Source organism: Daphnia magna, linkage group LG7, assembly GCF_020631705.1.
Source record: "Daphnia magna isolate NIES linkage group LG7, ASM2063170v1.1, whole genome shotgun sequence".
Taxonomy (NCBI): domain Eukaryota; kingdom Metazoa; phylum Arthropoda; class Branchiopoda; order Diplostraca; family Daphniidae; genus Daphnia; species Daphnia magna.
The window spans coordinates 8,409,413-8,431,934 of NC_059188.1; the positions used below are offsets into that span (position 1 = coordinate 8,409,413).

Genomic DNA, 22,522 nt, shown 5'->3' on the forward strand with positions numbered 1-22,522 from the left:
CGTCTGCTGTTCGCGCAGGTCTGAGCCGAGTCACTGCTACCCAACTTTTGGGAGAACGTCGTTTCAATATTTTTCGTTAGGACGCAAGAGAAAGAGAGAAAGGCCACAGAAAACGGAGTGGGCGTCAACCCAAAAAAAAAGTCTTTGCTGTAGCACCTAAGTAAAAGCGGCTAGTATGCTTTTTCTGCATACAAATATACAATGTTTCGCTTTATCGATTTTAACTGTACGAGGTCTGCGTGGCGCTGTGCAATTTAGCTGACCCGCGGGCGCGGACTGGTTTTCTTTTCCAAACAGCTGATGCCGCAGCAGCTTAGGCTTGACGCATGTCAAAATAAGCCAGTGGTCCGATACCAGAGCCCACAGCCCTTTTGTTGTTTTCTAGGCTAGATGTATAGAGTTCCACACTGGCTTTACAGCAGCGTATTATTTAATGCTACGCGGTTCATGCACGTGTGCTCCACATTACGCATTTTCCTATTTATCACTGTTCTAATGAAGGACGAACGAATCATTCTTTACCTTTTGTGCCATTCCTTTTTGTCTTGCTGGTATGAACAACAAACGACCCAAGTTTATTCTACTCTCTCTCTCATTTCCAAAGGCTTGAAAATTTTGAATGAAGGTGGGGTTAGCTATTATCTAGTTGTTTGTTATTCATCACTTTGAAAACAAAACATTTCGAAGCCGTTCCTTTAAATTTGTGTCATTTCTCATCCACCCCGAAATACGCCAACAGCAAACATATTCTTTTTCATTTCACGAAACGAGCTGATGCGACGACCTTGGGCGTGGGGAATGCAACTCGATACACCCCAGCTGTTTTCCTCTTTGCATGCGAATACGAACGTTTGATTCAAAACGAAGATAGAGAGAGAGAAAGAGAGAGCACGCAAGCTTCTACGGTCCATTATATGGGTCATCTTACGCAACTTGTAACGTTTTGACAGTCGGACATGTTTCTTTGAGTAGATGTTCTTGGACAATCGCACCGCAGCCCCAATGATTTGGTGACAGAATCTATTTCTATGTATGGATGTATACTATATTCGCCGGACAGCGTCAAATAGTTTGGACCTCCCCAAGATATGTGTCACATGTCTCAGCCGAGAACGTACTCGCTCGTCTCGCCTAACCTTTCCAAGTGGTACACTCTACGAAGAAAGGGGAGACCTCAATTTGCATATGCAGGGATCCTGTAACCATCTCGGATTCTCCTGCAAACAAACCCAGTGGCGTGTACAGGAAAAAGCTTTCCTGTGTTCTCTTTTCTCTCTTCTAATATTAAAAAAGAAAAACACTATTATATTCTCCCACCCCATCAATGAAAAGTATTGTTACATGTAGCAGAGTTAATCCAACGTGGATCATAGTATCTAGTAGATCCATTTCTTTAATCATCTCAAAGGCACTTGGACAAACGATAATGAAACACCCGGTTATCGTGTGTGGTTTAGCAGCCCATCAAGCGCTTTGCTTTTGTGTCCACATGCAGGCGATACACACATGAGCTTTCAGGCTTTTTACAACATACAAGCTGAAATGAGGTAACAAGCAAAAGTATTGATCTCCCGTTTTACTCACTTTTTTTTATCCCTTCAAGGTAAAAAAAAAAAAAAAAAGGGGGGTGTAATAAAGTAGTGCATTTACGCCGCCATTATTCTTGATTTCCCTTGCTTGGAAATATATTTGTATTAACTATTCTGACAAAGACATCGGTTTTTCTTTTCAACCTCGTAAACGCAAGTGAGGCCCTTTATGCATTTTGACTTGAGCGTGGATTGCGGAGGGAAACCATAATTTCGTTTTCGACGACGCGCATTCAGTTGATTACATATGCCAAATCGGTAGTACATCAAACGATTATACTCTCGTGCTAATTTCCGAATATTTGTGGTCAGGACTTAGCATAGCTTATAGCCTTCCCCTAGCCACACACGACTCGCACTTAGACCAAGAGAAATGGTGCAATTAAATGTACGTAAGAGAAGTGCATAAAACGAAATGCAGCCGAAATCCACCTGGAGCCAACAACAAAAAAAGTTGGAACAAACGTTCATGGCATTAACGTGCACGTCCAATCCTTTTTGCGGATTTGACAGTAGAAATATGTCGTTCGTGTGCTTCTCTGCTATCAATAACAGGCGCTGTGCAGAGATGACACATACACGTCCTTGCTAAACCACTACATTTCTTCGTAGTGTACGTCATACAAAGGGAAGGAAAAAAACATTTTGGATTGGGATGGATGACTCGTTTGGTTTGAGCAGGCCTATATGCTATCACAGACCGTGACTCTTGAAGAAGTGCGGTAAATCGCAAGAGCACGATGTCTCTTTGTCATGGACCGTCCGCTTTTGCATTCTGACTTTTTATTTTATTTATTTTCTTCTGTTAAGTCTCCATTATTTTCTCGCTTTTGCCATTCTTTTAGCTATTTTTTGGCGTTCTAAACATTGATCCACCGTTCTGACTGTATATGGAGGATACAAGGCAGTTGAGCCGAGGCATCTAATGAATAATTCAGAATGGTGTGTTGATCTGCTCTTGAGCTAAGCGAATTCGTATCGCGAGGCCTGAGTGCCAACACCTAATAGCCATGCCGTGGGACTGATCTACAGGGCCCATTGGCTGAATCTTACGCCTCGGATTGCGTGTGTTTCAAACCTGAATGTTGTTTCGTGTGCGGATGTAGGAAGCGACAGAGCAAAACAGTTGGCAGTGCTCTAAAATCAATACATCTCCTCTACACATCTACACACAATCAGCATACACGTTTCCGCGATGCGCACGCGCTGATACGAATAACGTTCGTCAGTAATTAATGATTACGTTTCCTATGCTCATTTTAGTTGATTGCACACAATTTTATAAACAGCAGCAACTTTATTGTTAGGCAAATCGTATATCTATAAACTGGACTATGCGATCACAATGGGGCGGAAAACCAATTGCATTTCATACACTGAAAGATTACCTTAGGATGGCCGGGACGGTCTCCAAGCCCCCTCCCCTATTCGATGGTGTTTGTACCCAAGGCAGTCACAACGTCAAGTCATTTCACGCCTTCACTCGTCGCGATTGAACGATTTCTGGCCGGCAACTCTGCAAGACGTATTTCCCGAAACGGATATCTACAACATATTGTATACGAAGAAAGCCGCCCATCTAAAACCTTCAATCGATTGCATTGGGTTTTATTTTCATATAGGAGATAGTACGAGAACTGGTCTTCTTTAAAAAATAAATCTTGCCATGAATAAATAAACAATTTGTAATCATTAATTCAGTACAAAAATCTTTTCTTTTTGGCGTCAATAGTGTAACCTACAAAGTGTTTTAAAGCGTGTCCTTGGGAAAGGAGTTTCCAAGTTGTAACGCGTTGTTACGTTTTTCACTGTGCTGGGTAGAGGTGCTCATCTGAAGCTTTGGCAGGATTGAACCCATAGGCGTTTATAACACTAAGGAGGCGGTGCCGCGAGCTATTTGCATTTAAAAGTCAAATAAATTGACATTTCAAGTTAGTGAAATAATAGTTATTTTCTATATACCACCTTCGGTTTGGTATTCTAGTAATGACGATAGCCACCAATTTCCTCAAATTAAATTGGCGAGTATAGGTTTGAAAGTCAATATGTTGCTAAATTTATCCATTTCATGATGCGGAACAAACCTTAACTTCCACAGAATCAGCCATCAAAAAAGAAAAAGTGAAAAAATCCATTTAGTTACTCAAATTTCCGCTCATATCCGTTATTTCCGGAAAAAGGAAATATATTCAAATAATTCAGTTTTTAAGAATACTCCTAATTACTTTTTTTTTTTTTTGTTTTGTTTTGTTTTGTTTTGTTTTTTTTGCAAAAAGGAGGAGGGAAGGCGAGAGAGAAATTATTTTGTTTTTAGCTTGTCTGTCTCTCAATCACCGCTAGAGGCGCTGCAGTTTCAAAAACAAAACCGGTGAAGGTGATCTGTAAAACCCAACAGCTTTATTTGAAAATGGCATCGCTCAAACCAGCCTGACTACAGTAAACCTTAAATAATTAATCATTGTGAATTTTTAATTGAAAAGTTTCAAAACAGGATTTAACTGTCCAGATTGTCGGAAGGAGTTCAATTGATATTGCTGGAGAATGTCAAATATTTTAACCCATATCACACATGAGATTGCAAGCTACATACAATGCACAGGATCAACACTGGCAAATATTTTCCAATTTGTCACTTTATTTGGGAAATTTTTATGGCAGTCAATAATTTTTATTGTTGAAACTGTTATTTCTTGTGTGTTTAATTTGGCTGATGGTCTGTCATCAGCATCAAATGACTTTGTTTTGTTTATCCAAGATTTAACTGACATATTTGAAAGCGTGCTCAAAATCCTAGGTGATGCTGGAGATCACATTGTTCTAGCAATCATAAGTTTTGTGAATTCCTTTAAAACCCTTTTGATCCAGCTTCATCTGTCGATCCATGCAATATTTGAAAGTGTACTTGACCTATTCCTATGTACCCTCATCAATGCTAAAGCCTTACTGATACTTATCGGCAATAGCACCATCTTTCTTGTCCAACTAGGGCCCAATCTTTTGTTTTCAATTGTTTATGGAATTACCTCGGCAATAAGTTGGGCACTACAATTGACATGGGACTATTTTTTACGAATAGCTAATGCCATTCTTGCGTTTCTTAAAAGTGTGCACTATGAACTGAGTGACATTCCACCCTCTTCCTTGTTTGGAGTGCTCCTTGCAATAGTCATTTCACTGGGTTTCTTCTTTTTCTTGAAATCCATCTTGTTTTACTGGCGTATGGCGAAGAGTTGGATAGCGGAAAAGTCCTGGTTACGTATGCCAAAATTTAAAAGGCCGCATTTGCTGCAACAAGGTGGAAAACTTGAAATGGAAATCCACTCTACCGGCCATTTACTGCGACAGTTGGAACAAGAGCGGGAAGATAAATTGTGTGTTATTTGCCATGATCATTTCAAATGTGTCATTTTGCTCCCATGTCGTCACTTTTGTTTGTGTCAAACTTGTGTGGATACCATACAAGAATCGAATCCAATCTGCCCGCTTTGTCGCCATTTTGTAACTGATAGTCTGAAAGTGTATACGTAGTTTGATTTCAACATGAGAAAATACCATCGACCTTTCTTTTTGTTGCTCTCTTGATTATCAGTTTTTTTCTTCCTGAAGACTTGTACAATTTTATGTAATAAAACTATCCAAGTGATGCAACTATAGTTTCAGTCCTTAAAGCCGCGTTCCTACGACTTTCTTTGTCCAAAATTTATTCAGAATCTGACTTCCAGTACTTCATTGTACAATAATTAACGTAAAAAAAGAAAACGACTAAGAGAAGAATGAGAGCCATCAGCTTATGATTTTGGAGGATGAAACCCCCAAGAGGTGATGCGAATTTGCAGTCTATATCATATTCGTTATTGACAGATGTTTATAGCCTTCGTCAATTCTATTTCCTAGTTTATTGAACTAAATAACGGTACAATGAATGAAGGGCTACCATCATTACGCTGGACAGCGGTGAAGAAACGAATACACATACAGAATTCAGCACATGATATATCATTGGGTGAATAGGTGAAAAATAATTTTGAAGGACGCGAACTGGACAGGCTACAGCTAATTGAACGGTTGCAACGCAAATGTATTAAATGCAGTAATGTGACAAAATAAAGCAAACCATTTGTTAGATATTATGGCCCCATTCGACCGCATTTGCTGCGAATCGACTTGATATTTATCTGCTTTGGATTTGAATCGATAATCAATAGTTCTAGTCCGACCGCCAATTTGGCGGGAGAAGAAGGAAGCGATGTGACCGGGAGACCGAGTACGACGACACTGCGATTGGTAGCGTCTAGGAAAACAACAAATGATGCATGGATTCGATAGATTGGAGTGAATATTGACGAGGGGATACCTGGTTTGAAAAAGTGGCATTCGCAATTAGGCTCGAGCAGCAAATCGATCGATGAATTCATTTTCACTGGTTTCAGGTGCTGCGATGAAATATCGTTAACTAGTCTTAGCCGCTGACCACGCGATGGTCGGGTTTCAGCTAAATAAACAGTTTTCGACTGGCAGTACAACGATGGAAAATCTCCAGGTAAGCCTAGGGCGCAACGCGGACAACCTCGTAGGTGACCTGGAAAACACGCGAAACACCAGATTCGTTAGGATTCAGAAAACAACACGAAAATTCAATTAAAAAACCCAACATAATTTGGGTTGAAACGTTTCAACCACCTGGGGGCGAGAAGACTGGAACAGGCCCTTCACCTCTATCTGAAACATCCAGATCAAAATTGGCGCGTCTTGGGCTTTTCCCGACATCTACGTCTTCGGCGTCATTCATTCGCGCAATGCGGCTATTGTTTCTCATACCGTCCACAGTGGAATGGCCTAACAAACCTCGAGGCTCGTTTACAACCTCTTTCGTTGGTATTGGTTCAACGATGACAGTATCGGCTGCCGATAATGTGTCATCTGTCTGGACTCCCTTTCTAGACACAAGTAGCGGGCGAGGCAATGAGAGTGTCATAGCGTCTGCCAAAGGCACTGCTACCATTGGCTTTACTTCCGACAAAGAACATCCTGTTCAAGGTGGAGAAAAAAAGAACATGGATCAAACATTTAGGTCATTTCTATGAGGTGACGAAATGTTCAAGTTCGTACCGTTCGGTAAATTGTAGGAGACGATTTTGCTATGTTCAGGTTGATAATAATCATAAATCTTGACGTTGGCCTCCTTGGCATCGTCGACCTGGTAGACGTGTTGAGCGACTAGCGAAACGCACACATCTGTCTGCGAAGTAATTTGGTCGAAATAGAGAACCACCGTATCTCCCGTAACGTCGTGACGCTTCACTCCAGGCAGTGTGTTTTTCTGTTGCACAAAGGGTAAGCAAACAAGAAGAAAATCATTTCAAATACCGGCGCATTACTTAATGTGTCGCAGTTTTGGCGATCTGCGCCTTCATCCCCTGACAAATACACTCTTATCTGTGTTTTGATGTCTCGTACATTGAGCGACACTTTATCAACTTCATAGCCGGAAACAAATCCGATCTCGATCAGCGCCATGTTCGATTCTTGATTTTTAGATCCGAGATATCGGCTGCAAACGACCAACTGGTGCCGACATTTCTCTCCTCCTCCACCAGTCTCCTGCGCTGTGCTCACGTTCAGGTGAAACAATGCGCTATACAACGAAATGTGTTATTACGGAAGCTTAAAAACACAACAATGAAAAAGTTGAAGTTTACGCTGGTGGTGCCGTTCGAACGTTGTAGCGAAGCGTAGCCTAGCCAAAATAAGAAAGCAAATGGTTGAACTGATGTAAAGAAAGTTTGAGTTAATGCTTCCACTATAATAAACCTGGAGAACCGCACAACCGCTACCCTCACCGACAGTGTCAATGTGAACTTCTGTCGCCAATGGCGATGGAAGATCGATTCGGCGCTGCACGAGACGATCAAGTTCACGAATGCGGACATAATTTTCGTAAACGCCAGCAGTGACGAGTATCTCCATATCAACTGATTGCGCCCCGATAACCGAAGCGTATGCCGCGATAGCCTAAATCATTTAGAAAATTGATTAAAAGGAAAATTAAAATGCTAAAACTTATCTTGGCAGCCAGGAATTGTATTTACCTGTAGGGCGACAACTGTGTCTTGAGTTGAAACAAATCCTCCTTCGCTATTGCGCTGCTTGGACAGCCAACGGACGATGGAGCGGGCCTGCAATAAGTCTTGGTTAGTGCCAAGTTTCACCAAGCTTAGCAAGACGTACGATGTCATCTCAACATTCAGGGCAGGGCCACTTCCTGATCAATGTTCAATTTACAATTAGTCGGCGGCAATAAAGAAAGCCAGCAACGTTGGGAACCATTTAACGAAAATACAATCCAACGTTTGATCGAATTCTAACTTTGGAAATGGGAATTTCAAAAAATGTTTAACGCACCAGACTTTTGCCACCAAAGTAGCGAATTGTTGTTTTGCGCGTGAGCCATTAGCCAGTCGATGTGACGTCGAGCGGATTCAGACCGATCTGCCAATGTTAAGGCGTAGGCGGTTAACGCTCTGGTGTAGACATCGGTCATCTCAGACTCTTCGGATTCCAGACAAGGTAATGTATTGTCCAATAACTTTTTGACAGTCAACATCGTCTTTTTTCTTTCCGTCGTTTTGCTGTCCTCGGAGTGCATTTCCAAGAGTGATATTAATGTGAAGGCTGTCAATGGAGCTAAATTTTCTTCACTTTCCGCCAATCCGCCCTAGAGAAATGTAACGTTTCAGAGTAATAACTTGTTGGCATTTTTATCCATTATTTGGAGTGGACATTCTCAAAAGAAAACACCTTCAAATCGGCATGAAGAACAGTGCCAACAACTGGAAAACATCCGTTTTCCAACTGCTTCGACTGGAGCCACCTGACGGACGTTTGAAGTTCATTGTCATCGATGTGAATGTAACGGCGTGAGGCAGCAAACGATTTGACAACGAAAGCAGTCAGCCATAAAGAGCCTTGTGGATCGTTTTTACCAAAAGCCGAATAAGAGCCATCATGATGTCGGTATGTTAATTCCCGTTGGTAGCCTAATGGAAGCGGACACAAAACACGGGACCGCGTGACCGAGAGGGATCATCTTCTTTAGCAAACGACAAACTATATTCAAATGAGTGCTAGTAATAACTAACCGCTTTTCATGAAATTCACGGCTTTAGCTTTAAATGCAGGCTCCAGTTGATTGGTAGCCTCCAAATACTGGGTGACGTAAATATTCGGAGTGAAAAGGATCATGTTTTGTTCGCCACATCCCGTTGGAAAACGAACGAGACCCGACAAACCCTATTGGAATTAAATGTGAATTTTTTAACTGAACAGACTTCGCAACGAAAAAAAAAAACCAATTGCCACTAAATTTGAATTGACATAATTATAGGTCACATTTGGTCATTATTTTACTTGTAATGCAGGTCCCATAAGATCACCAACGGCAGTGACCCAAGCCCTAGCCGATCCTTCAACCAGGTCTTCGGGTAAAGACAGATCCCAGATGAGGGCCTTATCCTCGTCAAAATCTGTTGCGGTTAGTTGCGTTTACAAAGTTAGGCTACGTTTTTTTGTTTTTGCTGTCGTTATTAAAAAGCTTACCTTTGGGGCAAGCCATGTGAGAATAAATTCGTTCAACGGGGAAACCCTCTGGTATTACCAGCAATTCCTTAATCACGTTATCGCTGAAAAACGTAAAGGAGGTAAAGAAAATCGTATTGTTTTTTTATGTGCGAATTTAATTGAAAATGTACCTGGCACTCGGTAGAATTTCTGGTCCGCATTCCCCTGGAAAATTGTCGTCAATCGTGGCAGATACAGAAACGTTGTGCTTGCCGATCTCGATGGCGTGGATAACAAAATGATGGACGACATTGTTTCTGGCTGGAACACACAACAACGTCGAATCGGAGTCGCTTATCAATTCGAATTGCTCCGAATAGGCCAGCGTCAGTCGAATAGGCAGCGAATGAGGTGCGTAGTTAAATACGGAGATTTTGAGCTGCAGTTTCTCAGTCCTTTTCACCGAGTACGGCAAGTGGACCTCAACAAAAAAGGGTTGGAAGGCTTCGATATCTACGGCCGCGGTCATGCCGAAACCGTGCGACTCTGAGACACACAGTGCCCGTCCCACCCATGTGGTGATCGTGTGAGGAAGGGTGACTGCTTTGCCAAATTCTCCTTTGGAACTAACAAAATCAACACAAAGTCCATTCAGATTACAACACTTACTGACGAGTAGGCTCTGACATTGATTTCGAGTACTTAAGAGTAACCAAATCCCAAAGCCAGGTCTCGGGAAAGTAGGAACGGACACTAACAGCCGATTGCAAGTCGACCACGCTGTCATACGAATTCACTGGACGAAAAACAAAAATAAATGAATTATTTTTTGATCGTTCATTGGAAGAAGACAGGAAAACTAACCATCTTCCGTCGCACTAAAAAATGTCCTGGACTCGGCTGGCATGGATTCTGCACTCACTAAAAGAAGCATTGTTTTGTTAACTATTTGGCGGTCAAGTGAAATACAAAACTAACTCCAATAGCGATGGAGCTAGGCAGCAATGTCATTGGCTTTACCCCGTGCGCTTTTAAATCTTGGGTCCATTCCTCCGCGCCGCATGAGATACATAGGGAAAATTCTCGATACTTCCCTACATGGTCTAGTTTCAATATTCAAATCCGACATGACAAGAATTCCAGCATTCTAAAAATGAATTTTAAAAAATATATATTAATGGAAAAGTCGATCCTGGGTTGGTTTCATTGACGCACGTCGAAGGCTTCCATGGCATCTTTGAACTGCGCGCTGAAATGCCCTATGAAATACGATCGTTTTCGACGTCGAAGATCGTCAAAGTCCGATTCCCCATTTTCTGTTAGAAAGGACAAGAAATTGCTTGACGTTACGCGGTTCAAAAGCCAACATTGTTTTCGCACTTTTTTCGCAATATTTCCAGTCCGGTGTGACTTGCTGAGGGCTACTACCAGCCGGGATGTGAAGATCAGGTAATCGATTGTAGATTTTGGACTCGGACAGCTGCAAATCCGGCCTTGCATAGGTGACGCTGCGATCGACCACGGAATAACCGCAAATCGACCCGGCTGTACCTTTTAAATTCATGGTAATATTCTGACCGGGCTGCTTTCTCGTTGATGACCAAGACAATTTCACCTATGCAAATGTTGAACGAGTTATGAAACACAAGAACAACAATCCATACGATTGCAATATGTACTGGATTTGGGAAGCAGTTCTCGATGGGTATATCGATGTGAGCTGTGACCATTTCCCTGTCATCGCGCACATAATAGGCCAGTAAAGATATTTTAGGTGCGAATTCCGGAAGGATTTCAATTTCAAATTCCAAATCTCCGACGGGTTTCAAGGAAGCTTCCACGTCTGAATCCAACTCTGATCCACCGTTGTCACGTTTGTTGAGCAGCGTTTCTCCCAAACTCAAATCGATGTTGTCTTCTTCGCGGAATTTGACTTGTTTCACACCTGTATGCATCACGTCGCCCCTCGCCATTACCTATTGTATGAGATTTAGCCAATACTCTGTCCAAATTATTATTATGAATGGGGACTGACCACGTAGTGAACATTAAAGTTGATGTCCTTATCTGCAGTGAAATAGAGCTTGATCGGAAGGACGGAGAGACAAGCAACAGCTTTCGGATAATTTGGAGGCGGCACAAAGACCATAAAGTTTTTACTGGGTGAGTACAGACTGCGAATATTCAATTGGGCCTCGGTAATGACATCTAGTTGAGGACCTATGGCACGGCGGCTCCTCCTCGGAGAAGGTACCGTAGCCTGTGTCAATAACAAATTGTAGAGTTACAGCCAAATTTCAAAGAATGCAGTCATTACTTTGATATTATATTCAGTTATGTCCGGCTCACTAGGTAGCAGTTCAAAACTGACAAATCCGTTTGCATCAGCTTCACGGAGAGAGCAGTACTTTGGAGCATCGCTGACGCTTGGGCGCTTTCCATTGGGCTTTTGCTGATTTTTCTCTTTTTTGTCGTACTCATTTTCGTCACGAACGATCGTAGGGTTGGCGCAAATTTCGACGGCGGTACCCACAGCTGGCTGATTATCAGCCGTGGTCACTTTGACTTTCCCGTAGTAAGGCAAACCGCTTTTAAAGGTGCTGCTGCTCCAAGTCGCGATGTCGATGGACATTGTCTGACGTTGAATTTCTGTGCTCCAAGTACTGTTCATTTCGATCCCAGTACCCTGTTCGGTTACAACAGCTAAGACCTAAACGAAAACGAAGAAGAGATGAGATCCAACAAAAGTACCGTAAAAGACTTGCGGTTCATCCGAATTTTTGTTATCTGAAAATTTCGCTATTGAGAATATACTGTAGGTGACATCTTACTTGAAGACTCTTTTGGATGGATCCGCTATAAGTGGAAATACCAATTTGATCGCCTGGCAGTTTGAGGATGTAGCAACCAGTGTCCCCGTTCAAGGCACCAGTCCTATCGAAGTCGATGACTGGCATTGGTGTCATAAAATAACGTCGGTGGGAATACCGAGAATCGGATTTCACTTTAATGTTGGCTCTTACGTTGCCACGCACTGGTTGACCGTAGCTGTACCTGTGAAAGAAAAATGTTGTCAACTTTTTTTGAATTGCCTTTTTATAAGAATCAATCTTCAAAACGAGTTCGTTACGACTGCCATTTCAACCCTTAGGCTACTATTATTTACTATGGCACTTGGCATTCGAAATGCATCTGAGAAATGCGTGCTTGTTTTATTGAAGATTGAGTTAGAGTTATAAATAACTGCAGTGTTGTTAGTTTTTAGCCATGTCGCGTGGGCTCAGGGTTTTATGTGAAGTGACATTGAAAACATTGATTACTTTGCGCAGATGGAGATCTGAATTTTCTGAACAGATTGATCTCTTTCCGTGTTATAGGCGATGAACGATGGCGCATTGATGTTGACTTCGAATTTCGGTAAGACGTATTCGCGCACTTCGAAATACTGAACACCTCTTTCGTGTGATTCTCTTTCCATTTGAATTTTCCATACACCCTGAAAATAACAAACAAAAAAAGCAGACGAAATATTAAGGATGAGTTTGCGCTTAAAAGACACTTATTGAACCGATGTGTTTACTTGAACAGGCTCGACAGACAGTTGCAGTTCTAACTGATGGATGCCGTGAGCCGTGGTCAAATTCGTCCATTGGACTATAGTTGCCCCAGTTGGATCTTCTACCCAAACACGCTTAACCTGAATGCAACCAAAAGATGACCTTCATGTGTTACATGACCTTGCTATTGTGATCAACACATAGAGGCGTGCAAAGGAAAGGATACAAACCAGGTCTAGTATAGGAAACAGGATGTGATTCAGACTAAGAATCCTGAAGCGGACCAGCTGGCCTGGAGTATACCAAGCCTTATCAGTTTGAATCAAGTGGATGGTCTCGGGTTGCCTTAGTGCCACTTCTTTCATGCTGTCGACCGTGTAATTGGCTAAATTTTCAAACCGCATTCGCCAGCGCAAGCGAGCAATCGATTCGCCAGTAACGGGCACCAGCAGTTTGATGCAATCTTTTGGATCTAACGACGCAGCAAATAACGAACACATTTAGATTAGTGCCATTTCGGTCTGAAAAATACTAACTGCTTCTCTAATCGATATTGCAATATTCATTCTTAGGCGAAAACCAATAAGTAAAATACAGGAATACAAAGAGTGAAAATCAAAGATACATCACGTACGTAGTTTTTTTTACCTTTAATACGGCGACTGGACGATGCATATACCTCATCACCCTCTCTTGCCATTAGATCCAAAGTGCAATTGGCTATCGTATAGCTGCCTTCAATAGAAACGCAAAAAGTTTCGACACTGTTGGAGAGAAGACTCTTTGGTCCTGTCAGCACGTATCCCCGCATTGCCAGCGTTAAGGCAATGTCCCACAGTAAGAACACCAACGGTATGCAGATTTTGGCCATCACTGCATCTAAAAAAGGTTTACACCAATTCAGAAAAAAAGAAATTTAACAACAAAAGTAGGTTAGCTTTCAAAGATTTGATTTCAGTTCTTTCAAAGCAAATCCCTGTTCAAAACGTGTTGTCTTTTAGAACGTTGATTTGCAAAGTGCTTTCAAAGTTGTTTTCGTTTGTCATTTCCAGACTTTGTATACTAGTAATTATTCTCATTAAACGATCTAGTTGAAACCGAATGGATAAGAAATGTATCCAACCTGCATCAAAACAAATGTGCTAAGATCCACTATTCACTGGTGAATGGAAAAATATTACTGGTATCGCGTTAGGAAACGACGAGCTTCTAGTGGCGGCACGACTGATTCGTTAAACTCAAGACACCAGAAGTATATACCGAACTACGAGGGGGATCTTTCGACCGGAGAAAAAAAAGAAATAAACGAAAGCTGAAGCAGCGCAAGAGGCATTTATTGTGACCCGAGTACAGATGTTGGGAAAGTTCAGGGGTCAAGTTGCACTACGCAGGAAACTCGAGATAGCTCATTCTTTTCACTCGCAACTCACTAACCAAATGTAAGCCACTTGTTTTTTAAATAACAAACATACTTGATCACTAGTTTTTTAAATTGCATGTTGTGAACACAGATTTTCCCATTGCGTAAATGACAACGAATGTTTATGAAATTATTCATTACATGTAGGTTAGTACGTAAGAATGTTCAACAAAACATTCGAAATTCCCGTTGCAGACATCTTTTCATCATGCCAATCACGAGTTTCGCAACAATTTTTCTGACGCATGTAACACTATTTGGAAGGCTGCTAGTCAACTGCTGCAGTAAACTAGAGACTAGCGTCGCATGCCAAATTCCATTTACGGGATTTGATTACTAACAGCCTTCACACCCGTTTGTTCCCGTCTGCTGGCCTCTTACACTAGGGAGTTGTGCAAAAAGGTACATAAACCTATTTCTCTAATTAACAGTATAGTTAGGTGATATTAATAACAAGAAAATATTTTACGTAAACCAAAAGATTGTTTTCATATGCCTTTTATTAACTTGTCACATTTCAACATATAACAAGTAGGCACAAGAGGACGTTTAGGCGTCAGCAATGGTCACTTCAACTTCCACGCCAGGCTCAATCGAGAAAGATGTGATCTGTTTAACGATCTCAGCTGGGCTTTGGAGATCAATGATACGTTTGTGAATTCGCATCTGGAATCTAAGCAAAATAACTAGAAGTTAGAATAAAGTAAAGAAAGATGCTACGAGATAACGAACCTGTCCCAAGTCTTCGATCCCTCACCACAAGGTGTCTTACGAGTAGTGATACGTAGAGTTTTGGTTGGCATGCGGACAGGTCCCTTCACACGAAGGTTTTTATCCTTTGCAGCACCAACCAACTCAGAGCACACTAGTAAAAATAAACTCATGAAAAGAAAGGAGATGAAAATATTTAATCAACATCAATACCTTTCTCGAGTGATGGTACATTGCGAGAAGTCAATGTAATTCGGATCTTGTGAATTACAGCCTCTTCAGCCACCGGTTTACCAGTGTCCTTATAGGCCTGTTACATGCAACAAACATAGCAGTTAAGCAGGAGAAAATAACTTAACAAAACAATTGTGAAACTGGAAACAAATTATAAAGGAAAAAACTTTTACCATGATTAAAGTTACAACTCACGGCTTGGCCGAGATGATCACGGATAAGATCGCGACCAGGCGCTGAACCAAGCTCGCAAACTAGAGTGAATGAGCAGTAGACGCAGCTCTAGAGAAGAAGAAGCTCGCTTGAGGCGAAAAACAGGACGTGCTTGGTTGCCAGTAGTACCTTAATACTCCCATTTTTTAAAAGCTAAATTCTGATTTAATTGAATTTTAAAAGAAATTTATTAAAAAAGTTGGAAATTCGAAAAAAAAATAAATAAATAAAAATAACTATAGAAGTATAATGATTTTTAAAAGAATAATTAATTTTATGTTTCCATTTTGTGTTTTGTGTGGTTTTGTCCCACAGCGGATAACCGTGCTCATGCTGGTGAATGGCCGACTGCACACTGTAGTGATGTCCTTTTTCCAGGATTCTTGTATGTTCCCAAACGAGTTAAATTGCGACAATATTAACTTTTTAAAAGGCGTGTTTCATACAAAAGTCAAATACAATTAATTTTCAATGTTTATTTTGACATTTTCAAATTTAAATAACTCAAACATCATAGTAGGGCGTAGTGGGGTTGAGCGGGCGTTCGCATTCGCGTAAATCTCGCAAAAAATAAATTATGTCAGTGATGAAACATCAAAACTTAAAGGGTAGCTACCAACAACATGTCAGTTTAAAACCGGATAAGTTATATCTCGTATACACAAACAATTATTTATATATATACTGTATATGTATTGTTTTGTTGGTATGTAAGCGCCCTGTGATTTAAAACTGCAAAATTTGAGAAAAAGTTCAGAACTGAATAGTGTAAAGACTGAATTTTTGAAAATGTCGCCTTTTCTGTGTACAAGTTTTTAATAACACATCGGTTATATTTTCTCGGTTTGTTGTACGTGGGCTGCTTGCAATAACCTATCCGTGAATTTAAAGCGTAGTTACCAATATTTATTTAGACGTTTTTTAAGTTATAAGCTTTTACATCTAATGCAAATTGAAAAATGTATTTCGTTAATTCATTTTTTTAGGAAGATGGCCTGATGTATGGATAATGTGCTGCCCAATTATTCTTCGCCGTATAATACAGTTTCATGGGTTCAGAAAACAAAAAGAGATTTTTAACTAGCTTGCATTTGTTGAAAAAACCAAAAAAAATCTACTTGTTAATAAATTTGAATTCACTACTTGAAAATATTTACATTTTGGCAAGTTCTTTTGCGTATTCTTTTAACTGACGAATTTCTGTTTGCAGAGAGGCCACTTTGAGTCGGTGGGTCTCTTGTACATGCGATGGAGCACTTGAACGGTACGAGGCGGTGCCCATATTCGCTTCTAGCCGCGCAAGGTTTTCAACAAGCTTTTTCAGTTTCTCTTGATTTTTCTTCAACTCCATTTTTCGATCAACCATTCCCGCTAGATTAAGATGAACAGAGCAATTTTCAACTGTACGAGATGCCCAGCAGGCCTTTTCACTGGAATTTGTTAGGCACATGTCGCCATAAATGGTGACAGATTTAAGCCCTGCAATCGTCGACATTAACTTTGAGTAGTGATCAGTTTGGCTTAAAACTCGTTCAGAGGGGCAGACGAAGACAGCTAGGAAATGAATTTGATTATGAGTTCATAAAAGGTAATACGTAATATTAACGGTAATTGTGCGCGTAAGTCATACCATCAGGTTTTGATTTGGCTAAGCCGTATTCTAACTTCATGTTTCGTAATTCTGTAACAGCTCGTAAAACCGAATCAACCGTTTTTTCAAGCTCTTCGTTTCTCCATAGAGCAAACTATAAAAATTAATTTTTAATATGAGAGAGCTAAAGCGTTAAAATTCAAAGAAACCTCGTCTTTGGAAGGATATTCAGCAACCAGAATGCTCACAGATTGTGAGGATGGGATTCCGAGATCAGCAAGTTTCGTATGGAGCCTCTGATACAGTTCTTCACCTGTAGAAACAAGTTATTTAGATACGCTCAGTGAATAAAATACGAGCAGCTATACTGAGGAACGGCATGAAGGGGACCAGACAGCGAAGTGCTGTTTCTAAGCACACGACCAGGACAAGGGCAGATTGTTGTTTATCTGCCCCAGTCAAAGGTTTAATCGCTTCCAAATAAACATCACACAGGTTGCCATACAAGAAATTGTAAAGGGCATCTGTGGCATGATGAAAATCATAGCGTGTCATTGCACCGTCAATTTGGTTGACCATCTTGGCTAAGCCATTCATGATCCACTGGTTGACCACAGAAGAATTATTCGGTTCATTCAACCAGGAAAAGTAGTCTGAACCTCTTTTTGGAGAGATTTCGTCCAAAAGAAGAAACAAAAAGCGAGTGGCCTGCCATATTTTGTTACAAAAAAGGCGGTTTCGTTTTAGGATTGCCATGTCCAAATTAATAAAATGACCTGAAAATTGCACACGTATCACAAATTTAAATGTTTAAACTGAGCGAAAGTTTATAACAAACATGTCTTACTTTTGACATTGTAGGAACATAGGGTAAATCTCAAGGCATCTGCGCCAGTTTGTGGAATTCCACTAGGGAATGCAGTCCTCTTTTCAGCAATAGCTTTTTCGAATTCTTTTGAAGACAGATGTCCTTTCTGGAAGCTGGATTCCAATTTATCTTCCATACACTGATGTAAGTAAGTACGAGGGATTAAATTCAACTAGTCAGCCGGATTACCTTTAGGGATGCGCCATACACTATGTCTAAGGGATCGATGACATTTCCCAAGGATTTAGACATTTTACGTCCTTGGCTGTCACAAATGATACCGTGTAAAAGGATTTCCTACACAGTTGAAACAATCTGATATTGCAATGTAAATCAATTGAAAAGCGGGCAACCTTTCAAAACAGTACCTTGAAGGGTAACTCTCCTGTTAGCTCCAAACTCATCATTACCATACGCGCAACCCAGAAAAACAGAATATCATGTCCTGTTTCCATAAGGTCAAGAGGAAATAGATTTCGGAGGTCCATCGTCTGTCAAAAAAAAAAAAAAAAACTTTAAACATTTGACAAAAATAAATGTTTGCAAATCGATTTTACATGTTCAGGCCATCCGCACACAGAAAAAGGAAAGAGTGACGAAGAGAACCACGTGTCAAGGACGTCTTCATCCTGATTGACAGATGTATAATCTAAACCGTGATTTTTGGCGTGCTCAACAGCTTTCTCGGAATTATGAGCTGCAATCCAAATTGCAGTTTCTTTTGCCCCAGCGAGGTTATACGCAGGAACGCGATGGCCCCACCAAAGTTGGCGGGAAATACACCAGTCCTTGATATTGCCAAGCCATTCAAACCAAACACGCTCAAACTGAGGAGGATAGATTTTTAGCTTGCCACTTTGGACCGCTTCCATAGCCTTTTGGGCCATCTCTTGAGTGTCAACGAACCACTAGGAAAGAACCAATACCAATTTTTAGATTGTAACTAAATGACCGAAGCCAATAAATACACACGGAAAAAGTACTAGAAAAAAAATAAGAGTTAAGAGCAAAAGTTTAAATTAACAGTATGTGAACAGGAATTGTTTTATACTTATTTAACAAACCTGTGGTCGTAGAAGTGGTTCAATTATGTCACCCGATCGACTACAGACGGGTACGCTCATCTGATGTGGCAAAATCCCCTGCAATAGATTGTTGTCTCGTAAGAAATCTACCATCTTTTCTCTGAGTTCGAATCGAGGTAATCCCTAAGAAAATCCAAATAATGCATAAATAGTTTTCCGAAATAAGAATATTAATTCAGCGTACATGGAATTGGTTGCAGTTCTTGTTTGAAATTCCTCGATCGTCGAATATGCTGAACATTTCCAGGCCATGTCTTTTTGCCATTTCATAATCTTTGGGATCATGAGCTGGAGTAACCTTTAGAGCACCTACCCAAAAAATGCCACATATTGACATAAACTGACAGTCTTAACTAAAAGTACTTTTAAACTAGAACATTATTTGGAAGAAACTTTAGCCTAGAATAGCTTTGCAGTCATGTAGAGGGATAATGGGGAGTGAGTCTTTGGTTGTTCTAGGTAAATGTAATGCTCCTTAACAGGCTAATGAACCGTTTTGATCCGTTTTTAAAGCTAACGGAAAAATCAAACTTACCTGTGCCAAACTGTTGATCGACTTCAGAATCGGCTATTATGGGCAGCTTGGTGTGGAAGACTGGATGGATGACGGATTTACCAATATACTTTTTATAGCGCATATCTTCTGGGTGAACTGCGATTGCCATGTCACCCAATATGGTTTCCGGCCTCGTTGTGGACACTACGATTCGTTCGTTTGAGTCCCACAGTTTGTACTCAAACTGATAAATATAGCCGAACGTTACAGGTTTATCATATCCTGGTACCAATATTCCCTTGGGTCCATCAACCAACTGATGATCAACTTCTATGTCTGAAATCGCCGATCGTAGCTGACAAGACCAATTCACGAGGCTTTCTTTACGATAAATTTTTCCTTTGCGATGTAGTTGAATAAATGCTTCGTTGACTGCATAGCACATTTTCTATAAAAAAAAATAATAAGAAAAAATAAGAATAAAATAAAGTAAAAAATTTTTTAAAAATTATTCAAAAGAACTTCTAATGACAATACAATAAAACTTCTAGAATTCAATTTCAATGTATAGAAATACAGAGAGGAATCTACTTTTAAGAGATGTTAAGTTCAGTATTTGAAGTTCTCATTAGTGAAATGAAGCATACTGGATCCATTGTGAATACTGCTTTCTCCCAGTTCAAGGTTGCACCTAATGCTTTGAGCTGTTTGTAAATAGTGTTTTCTTTTTCATCTTTCCATTTCCAGATTTCTTCCTCAAACTTTTTGCGCCCCAACTGTTCACGAGTAATGTTTTGAGAGTTCAAGTTTTTCTCCACTATAACTTGAGTGGCTATTCCAGCATGGTCACATCCAGGAAACCAATGTGTATCTTTCCCTTTCATTCTATTCCTGGCTCAAATACTGTTACAAGAAATAGTAAAAATAATTGATTGGAAAAAAAAATACCAACAAACAAGAGAATCCTGAATGGCACATGTTAAGGCATGCCCAATATGAAGGGTACCAGTTATATTTGGTGGGGGAAGAACCATAGAAAACTTTTTGGTGGAGGGTAGAGGCTTATGGTGCCTAAAGAATGAATTACATTCCCACCATTCGTACCAATTTTCTTCAACTGTCGCCGGAGAGTAAGCTTTTGGCATTTCATCTTTAACATCTATAATGAACAAATCATGTGTATAAATATGGTAATGTATACAAAATTCTTTAAATTATCACTTTTGGGCAGTTGAAGTTTCGCTGTAGCTAACCGTCTACTGGATAAAAGAAATATTCGTCTGGGCGCAACTTTCAACATTATCAAGATTCCGGTATCCAGCAATCTAGTTGTTTTGAACTGAAAAGCAGACACAATTGTTCACATTATAGAAAACCAATGCCTACTTAATGGTTAAGGCCTGTAAACTTGAATACCTCCTACTACTATGACGGTGATGCCGATGTGTTACCTGGCAATAACCAATCAGAGGGAAAAAATGGGCTACGACTGCGCCATCTGGCGACTGTTACTGCTACTGCTCCGAAAACCTAAATACGAGATCAAGCAATAACAGGGTTTCAATGTATTTTTTATAAAGAGTATCTTAGAATCCCTAACTGTTAGTTAAAGAATTCCAGCAAGTGTAAAAAATCGCCTCTTTGAGAAAAATTTGTGTCCACGGTTCGACCCCGATCTCCATCTAATCGGGGACACCGCAAACCCTCACCGAAAAAAAAGAGAGGAACGGTCGGTGAGGTGATTTTTTCCCCGGTGCGGTACGGTGCTAGAACCGGTGCTTCACCGAAAGCACCGCTTCGGCCATACCCATAGGGGGTATGGGGTTGTCTTTTCAATGACACTGTCTTCTGATAGGTCAATCAGAATCACGTGAGTCGGATCATATTTTGTTATGTTGGCCGCAGGGTAACTCCCACTTTACAATTTAGATCGTGACAGTGTGTATAATACATTTTTCTTTAAGTACTGATATTTTGGATAACTTGTAAATTGTCTTTAAAAAAGAGGGAAAATCTTTCATACAAAAAAAGTGAATAAAAATAAAAATTTCGTAGCAAAAACCGGTGCTATAAGGGTCTATCGGGAACTGAAATCGGGGATGGCCCGTACATTGAAATCGGGGATGGCACCGAGCACCGAAATCTTCGCACCAAAAAAAAATAAATCCCCGTACCGAATCGATGAAAAAGCTCCCCGATCAACGCGGGGCCGAGCCCTGGCTCACTTCTTCCGACAGTGCACCATGCGGAGACCTGATGCACTACATTACAAAACGCTATCCTTTCCCAGTCAAAATCCGCTTGGTGCAGCACTTTCGGAGGGAGCGAGATTTGCGAATAGTGACGCCATTAAAAAAAAAAAACCTTGTTTTGTCAGACCATCTCATCTATGACTCTGGAGACAGAAACAGAACTTGAAGCGCTTGGGGCTTGGCCCCGATTGGCTCTCATCAAAAATGGACGATCGTGAGTTATTTGAGGGGATATTTCTCCAGTGGGACGGGTGACTCCGGGGGTCACCCCAAAATCCTTCAGTAATCATCTTCAAAGATGGCGTATTAAATGGGATTAAATGGCGCCACGTAAAAAAAAAAAAAAATCTTCAATGACGTTGACTCTTGAGAGGAACAACCAGATAATCGATTATGCTCATGTCAACAATCGATAGCTTTAATCGGGTTGCACATCGGTTAAGTACACCGATTGAAACCTGACAGGGCACGAGCAAAAAAATCAGGCATTCCGTTAGGCTACCCCGAACAGCCCCGACCCAAAAACCAAAATCTTCCCCCTCTCACCAGATTGGGGAGGGGGAGGGGGAGGGGAGGGGAGGGGGAGGGGGAGGGGGGCATTCTTTATTGCTTAGTAGGTCAACGCATTCTTTTTTTTTAATGTAGCATCCTTCTCGCTGTTATCTTTAAAAAATGGTGTCGGGGTTTTCAGGGTCCCAGCCACGGTGACAAACACCCCGATTTTCCCCGATAACTTTTTTTCGGGGACGGGGTGGAGTACCCCGATTACAGCCAAAGGGGCCGATCACTGATCCCTGGGCCGTAATATGGAAGTGGTTAAATTTTATCAGGTTTCTATAGAACTATGACAAAAAAAGCCAGCCCACACACCACACAATTTCCATTCACAAGGATAAACCAATAACAAACGAATAATTTTTAAAGAGCTAATACGGACGCAAAGTCAATC

General features: G+C 40.8%; 3 protein-coding genes and 1 long non-coding RNA gene across 8 annotated transcripts; 2 read left to right on the plus strand and 2 right to left on the minus strand.

Annotated features, from left to right (window-relative positions):
- The first annotated feature begins 3,888 nt into the window (after nucleotides 1-3,888).
- Nucleotides 3,889-5,237, plus strand: LOC116926995. The gene is made up of 2 exons (XM_032933918.2): nucleotides 3,889-4,025; nucleotides 4,081-5,237. The coding sequence occupies exon 2, from the start codon at nucleotides 4,131-4,133 to the stop codon at nucleotides 5,115-5,117; it is 987 nt and encodes a 328-aa protein (XP_032789809.2). The 5' UTR covers nucleotides 3,889-4,025; nucleotides 4,081-4,130; the 3' UTR covers nucleotides 5,118-5,237.
- Nucleotides 5,238-5,466: 229 nt separating this feature from the next.
- LOC116926992 (pregnancy zone protein) lies at nucleotides 5,467-13,574 on the minus strand. 2 transcript variants are annotated; one of them, XM_045177095.1, is made up of 27 exons: nucleotides 13,352-13,574; nucleotides 12,934-13,175; nucleotides 12,727-12,843; nucleotides 12,467-12,642; nucleotides 11,978-12,200; nucleotides 11,464-11,856; nucleotides 11,182-11,406; nucleotides 10,826-11,122; nucleotides 10,527-10,761; nucleotides 10,362-10,462; nucleotides 10,167-10,293; nucleotides 10,011-10,067; nucleotides 9,849-9,942; nucleotides 9,338-9,772; nucleotides 9,186-9,268; nucleotides 8,997-9,112; nucleotides 8,729-8,879; nucleotides 8,388-8,626; nucleotides 7,992-8,304; nucleotides 7,679-7,851; nucleotides 7,401-7,601; nucleotides 7,289-7,326; nucleotides 7,047-7,224; nucleotides 6,699-6,909; nucleotides 6,270-6,617; nucleotides 5,944-6,168; nucleotides 5,467-5,880 (listed from the first exon to the last, which is right to left on the minus strand). In XM_045177095.1, exons 1-27 carry the CDS (start codon nucleotides 13,572-13,574, stop codon nucleotides 5,717-5,719), a joined length of 5,385 nt encoding a protein of 1,794 aa, XP_045033030.1. In that variant the 3' UTR covers nucleotides 5,467-5,716. The 2 variants fall into 2 exon arrangements, 1 of the variants encoding a protein (XP_045033030.1); XR_006649601.1 differs by lacking the exons at nucleotides 5,467-5,880; nucleotides 5,944-6,168 and having other exon boundaries at nucleotides 6,529-6,617; nucleotides 6,968-7,224.
- Nucleotides 13,497-15,757, plus strand: LOC116926996. 2 transcript variants are annotated; one of them, XR_006649603.1, is made up of 2 exons: nucleotides 13,497-13,635; nucleotides 13,795-15,757. It is a non-coding gene; the product is annotated as an uncharacterized LOC116926996 (long non-coding RNA). The 2 variants fall into 2 exon arrangements; XR_004396417.2 differs by having other exon boundaries at nucleotides 13,499-13,631.
- A 465-nt stretch (nucleotides 15,758-16,222) lies between these two features.
- On the minus strand, nucleotides 16,223-20,699 carry LOC116926994 (valine--tRNA ligase). 3 transcript variants are annotated; one of them, XM_045177097.1, is made up of 14 exons: nucleotides 20,543-20,699; nucleotides 20,270-20,480; nucleotides 19,969-20,212; nucleotides 19,361-19,769; nucleotides 19,010-19,134; nucleotides 18,805-18,948; nucleotides 18,298-18,648; nucleotides 18,109-18,231; nucleotides 17,930-18,037; nucleotides 17,720-17,879; nucleotides 17,241-17,648; nucleotides 17,082-17,185; nucleotides 16,912-17,026; nucleotides 16,223-16,835 (listed from the first exon to the last, which is right to left on the minus strand). In XM_045177097.1, exons 1-14 carry the CDS (start codon nucleotides 20,619-20,621, stop codon nucleotides 16,435-16,437), a joined length of 2,982 nt encoding a protein of 993 aa, XP_045033032.1. In that variant the 5' UTR covers nucleotides 20,622-20,699; the 3' UTR covers nucleotides 16,223-16,434. The 3 variants fall into 3 exon arrangements, with proteins under 3 accessions (XP_045033032.1, XP_045033033.1, XP_045033034.1); XM_045177098.1 differs by lacking the exon at nucleotides 20,543-20,699 and having other exon boundaries at nucleotides 19,969-20,206; nucleotides 20,270-20,412; XM_045177099.1 differs by lacking the exons at nucleotides 20,270-20,480; nucleotides 20,543-20,699 and having other exon boundaries at nucleotides 19,913-20,055.
- Between the last annotated feature and the right edge of the window lie 1,823 nt (nucleotides 20,700-22,522).

Excerpts from the sequence above, each read along its gene's own strand:
- LOC116926992 (XM_045177095.1), bottom strand. The coding sequence starts at position 13,574 with ATGGCCAAAATCTGCATACCGTTGGTGTTCTTACTGTGGGACATTGCC. Across the intron at positions 9,773-9,848 it reads TGGGATTTGGTTACTCTTAA|TTCCAAAGGAGAATTTGGCA; the intron begins GTACTCGAAATC and ends TGATTTTGTTAG. Across the intron at positions 9,269-9,337 it reads GAAATTCTACCGAGTGCCAG|CGATAACGTGATTAAGGAAT; the intron begins GTACATTTTCAA and ends TACGTTTTTCAG.
- LOC116926994 (XM_045177097.1), bottom strand. The coding sequence starts at position 20,621 with ATGTTGAAAGTTGCGCCCAGACGAATATTTCTTTTATCCAGTAGACGG. Across the intron at positions 18,649-18,804 it reads AACCACTTCTACGACCACAG|TGGTTCGTTGACACTCAAGA; the intron begins GTTTGTTAAATA and ends GTTCTTTCCTAG. Across the intron at positions 17,027-17,081 it reads AATATCCTTCCAAAGACGAG|TTTGCTCTATGGAGAAACGA; the intron begins GTTTCTTTGAAT and ends TAATTTTTATAG.
- LOC116926995 (XM_032933918.2), top strand. The coding sequence starts at position 4,131 with ATGTCAAATATTTTAACCCATATCACACATGAGATTGCAAGCTACATA.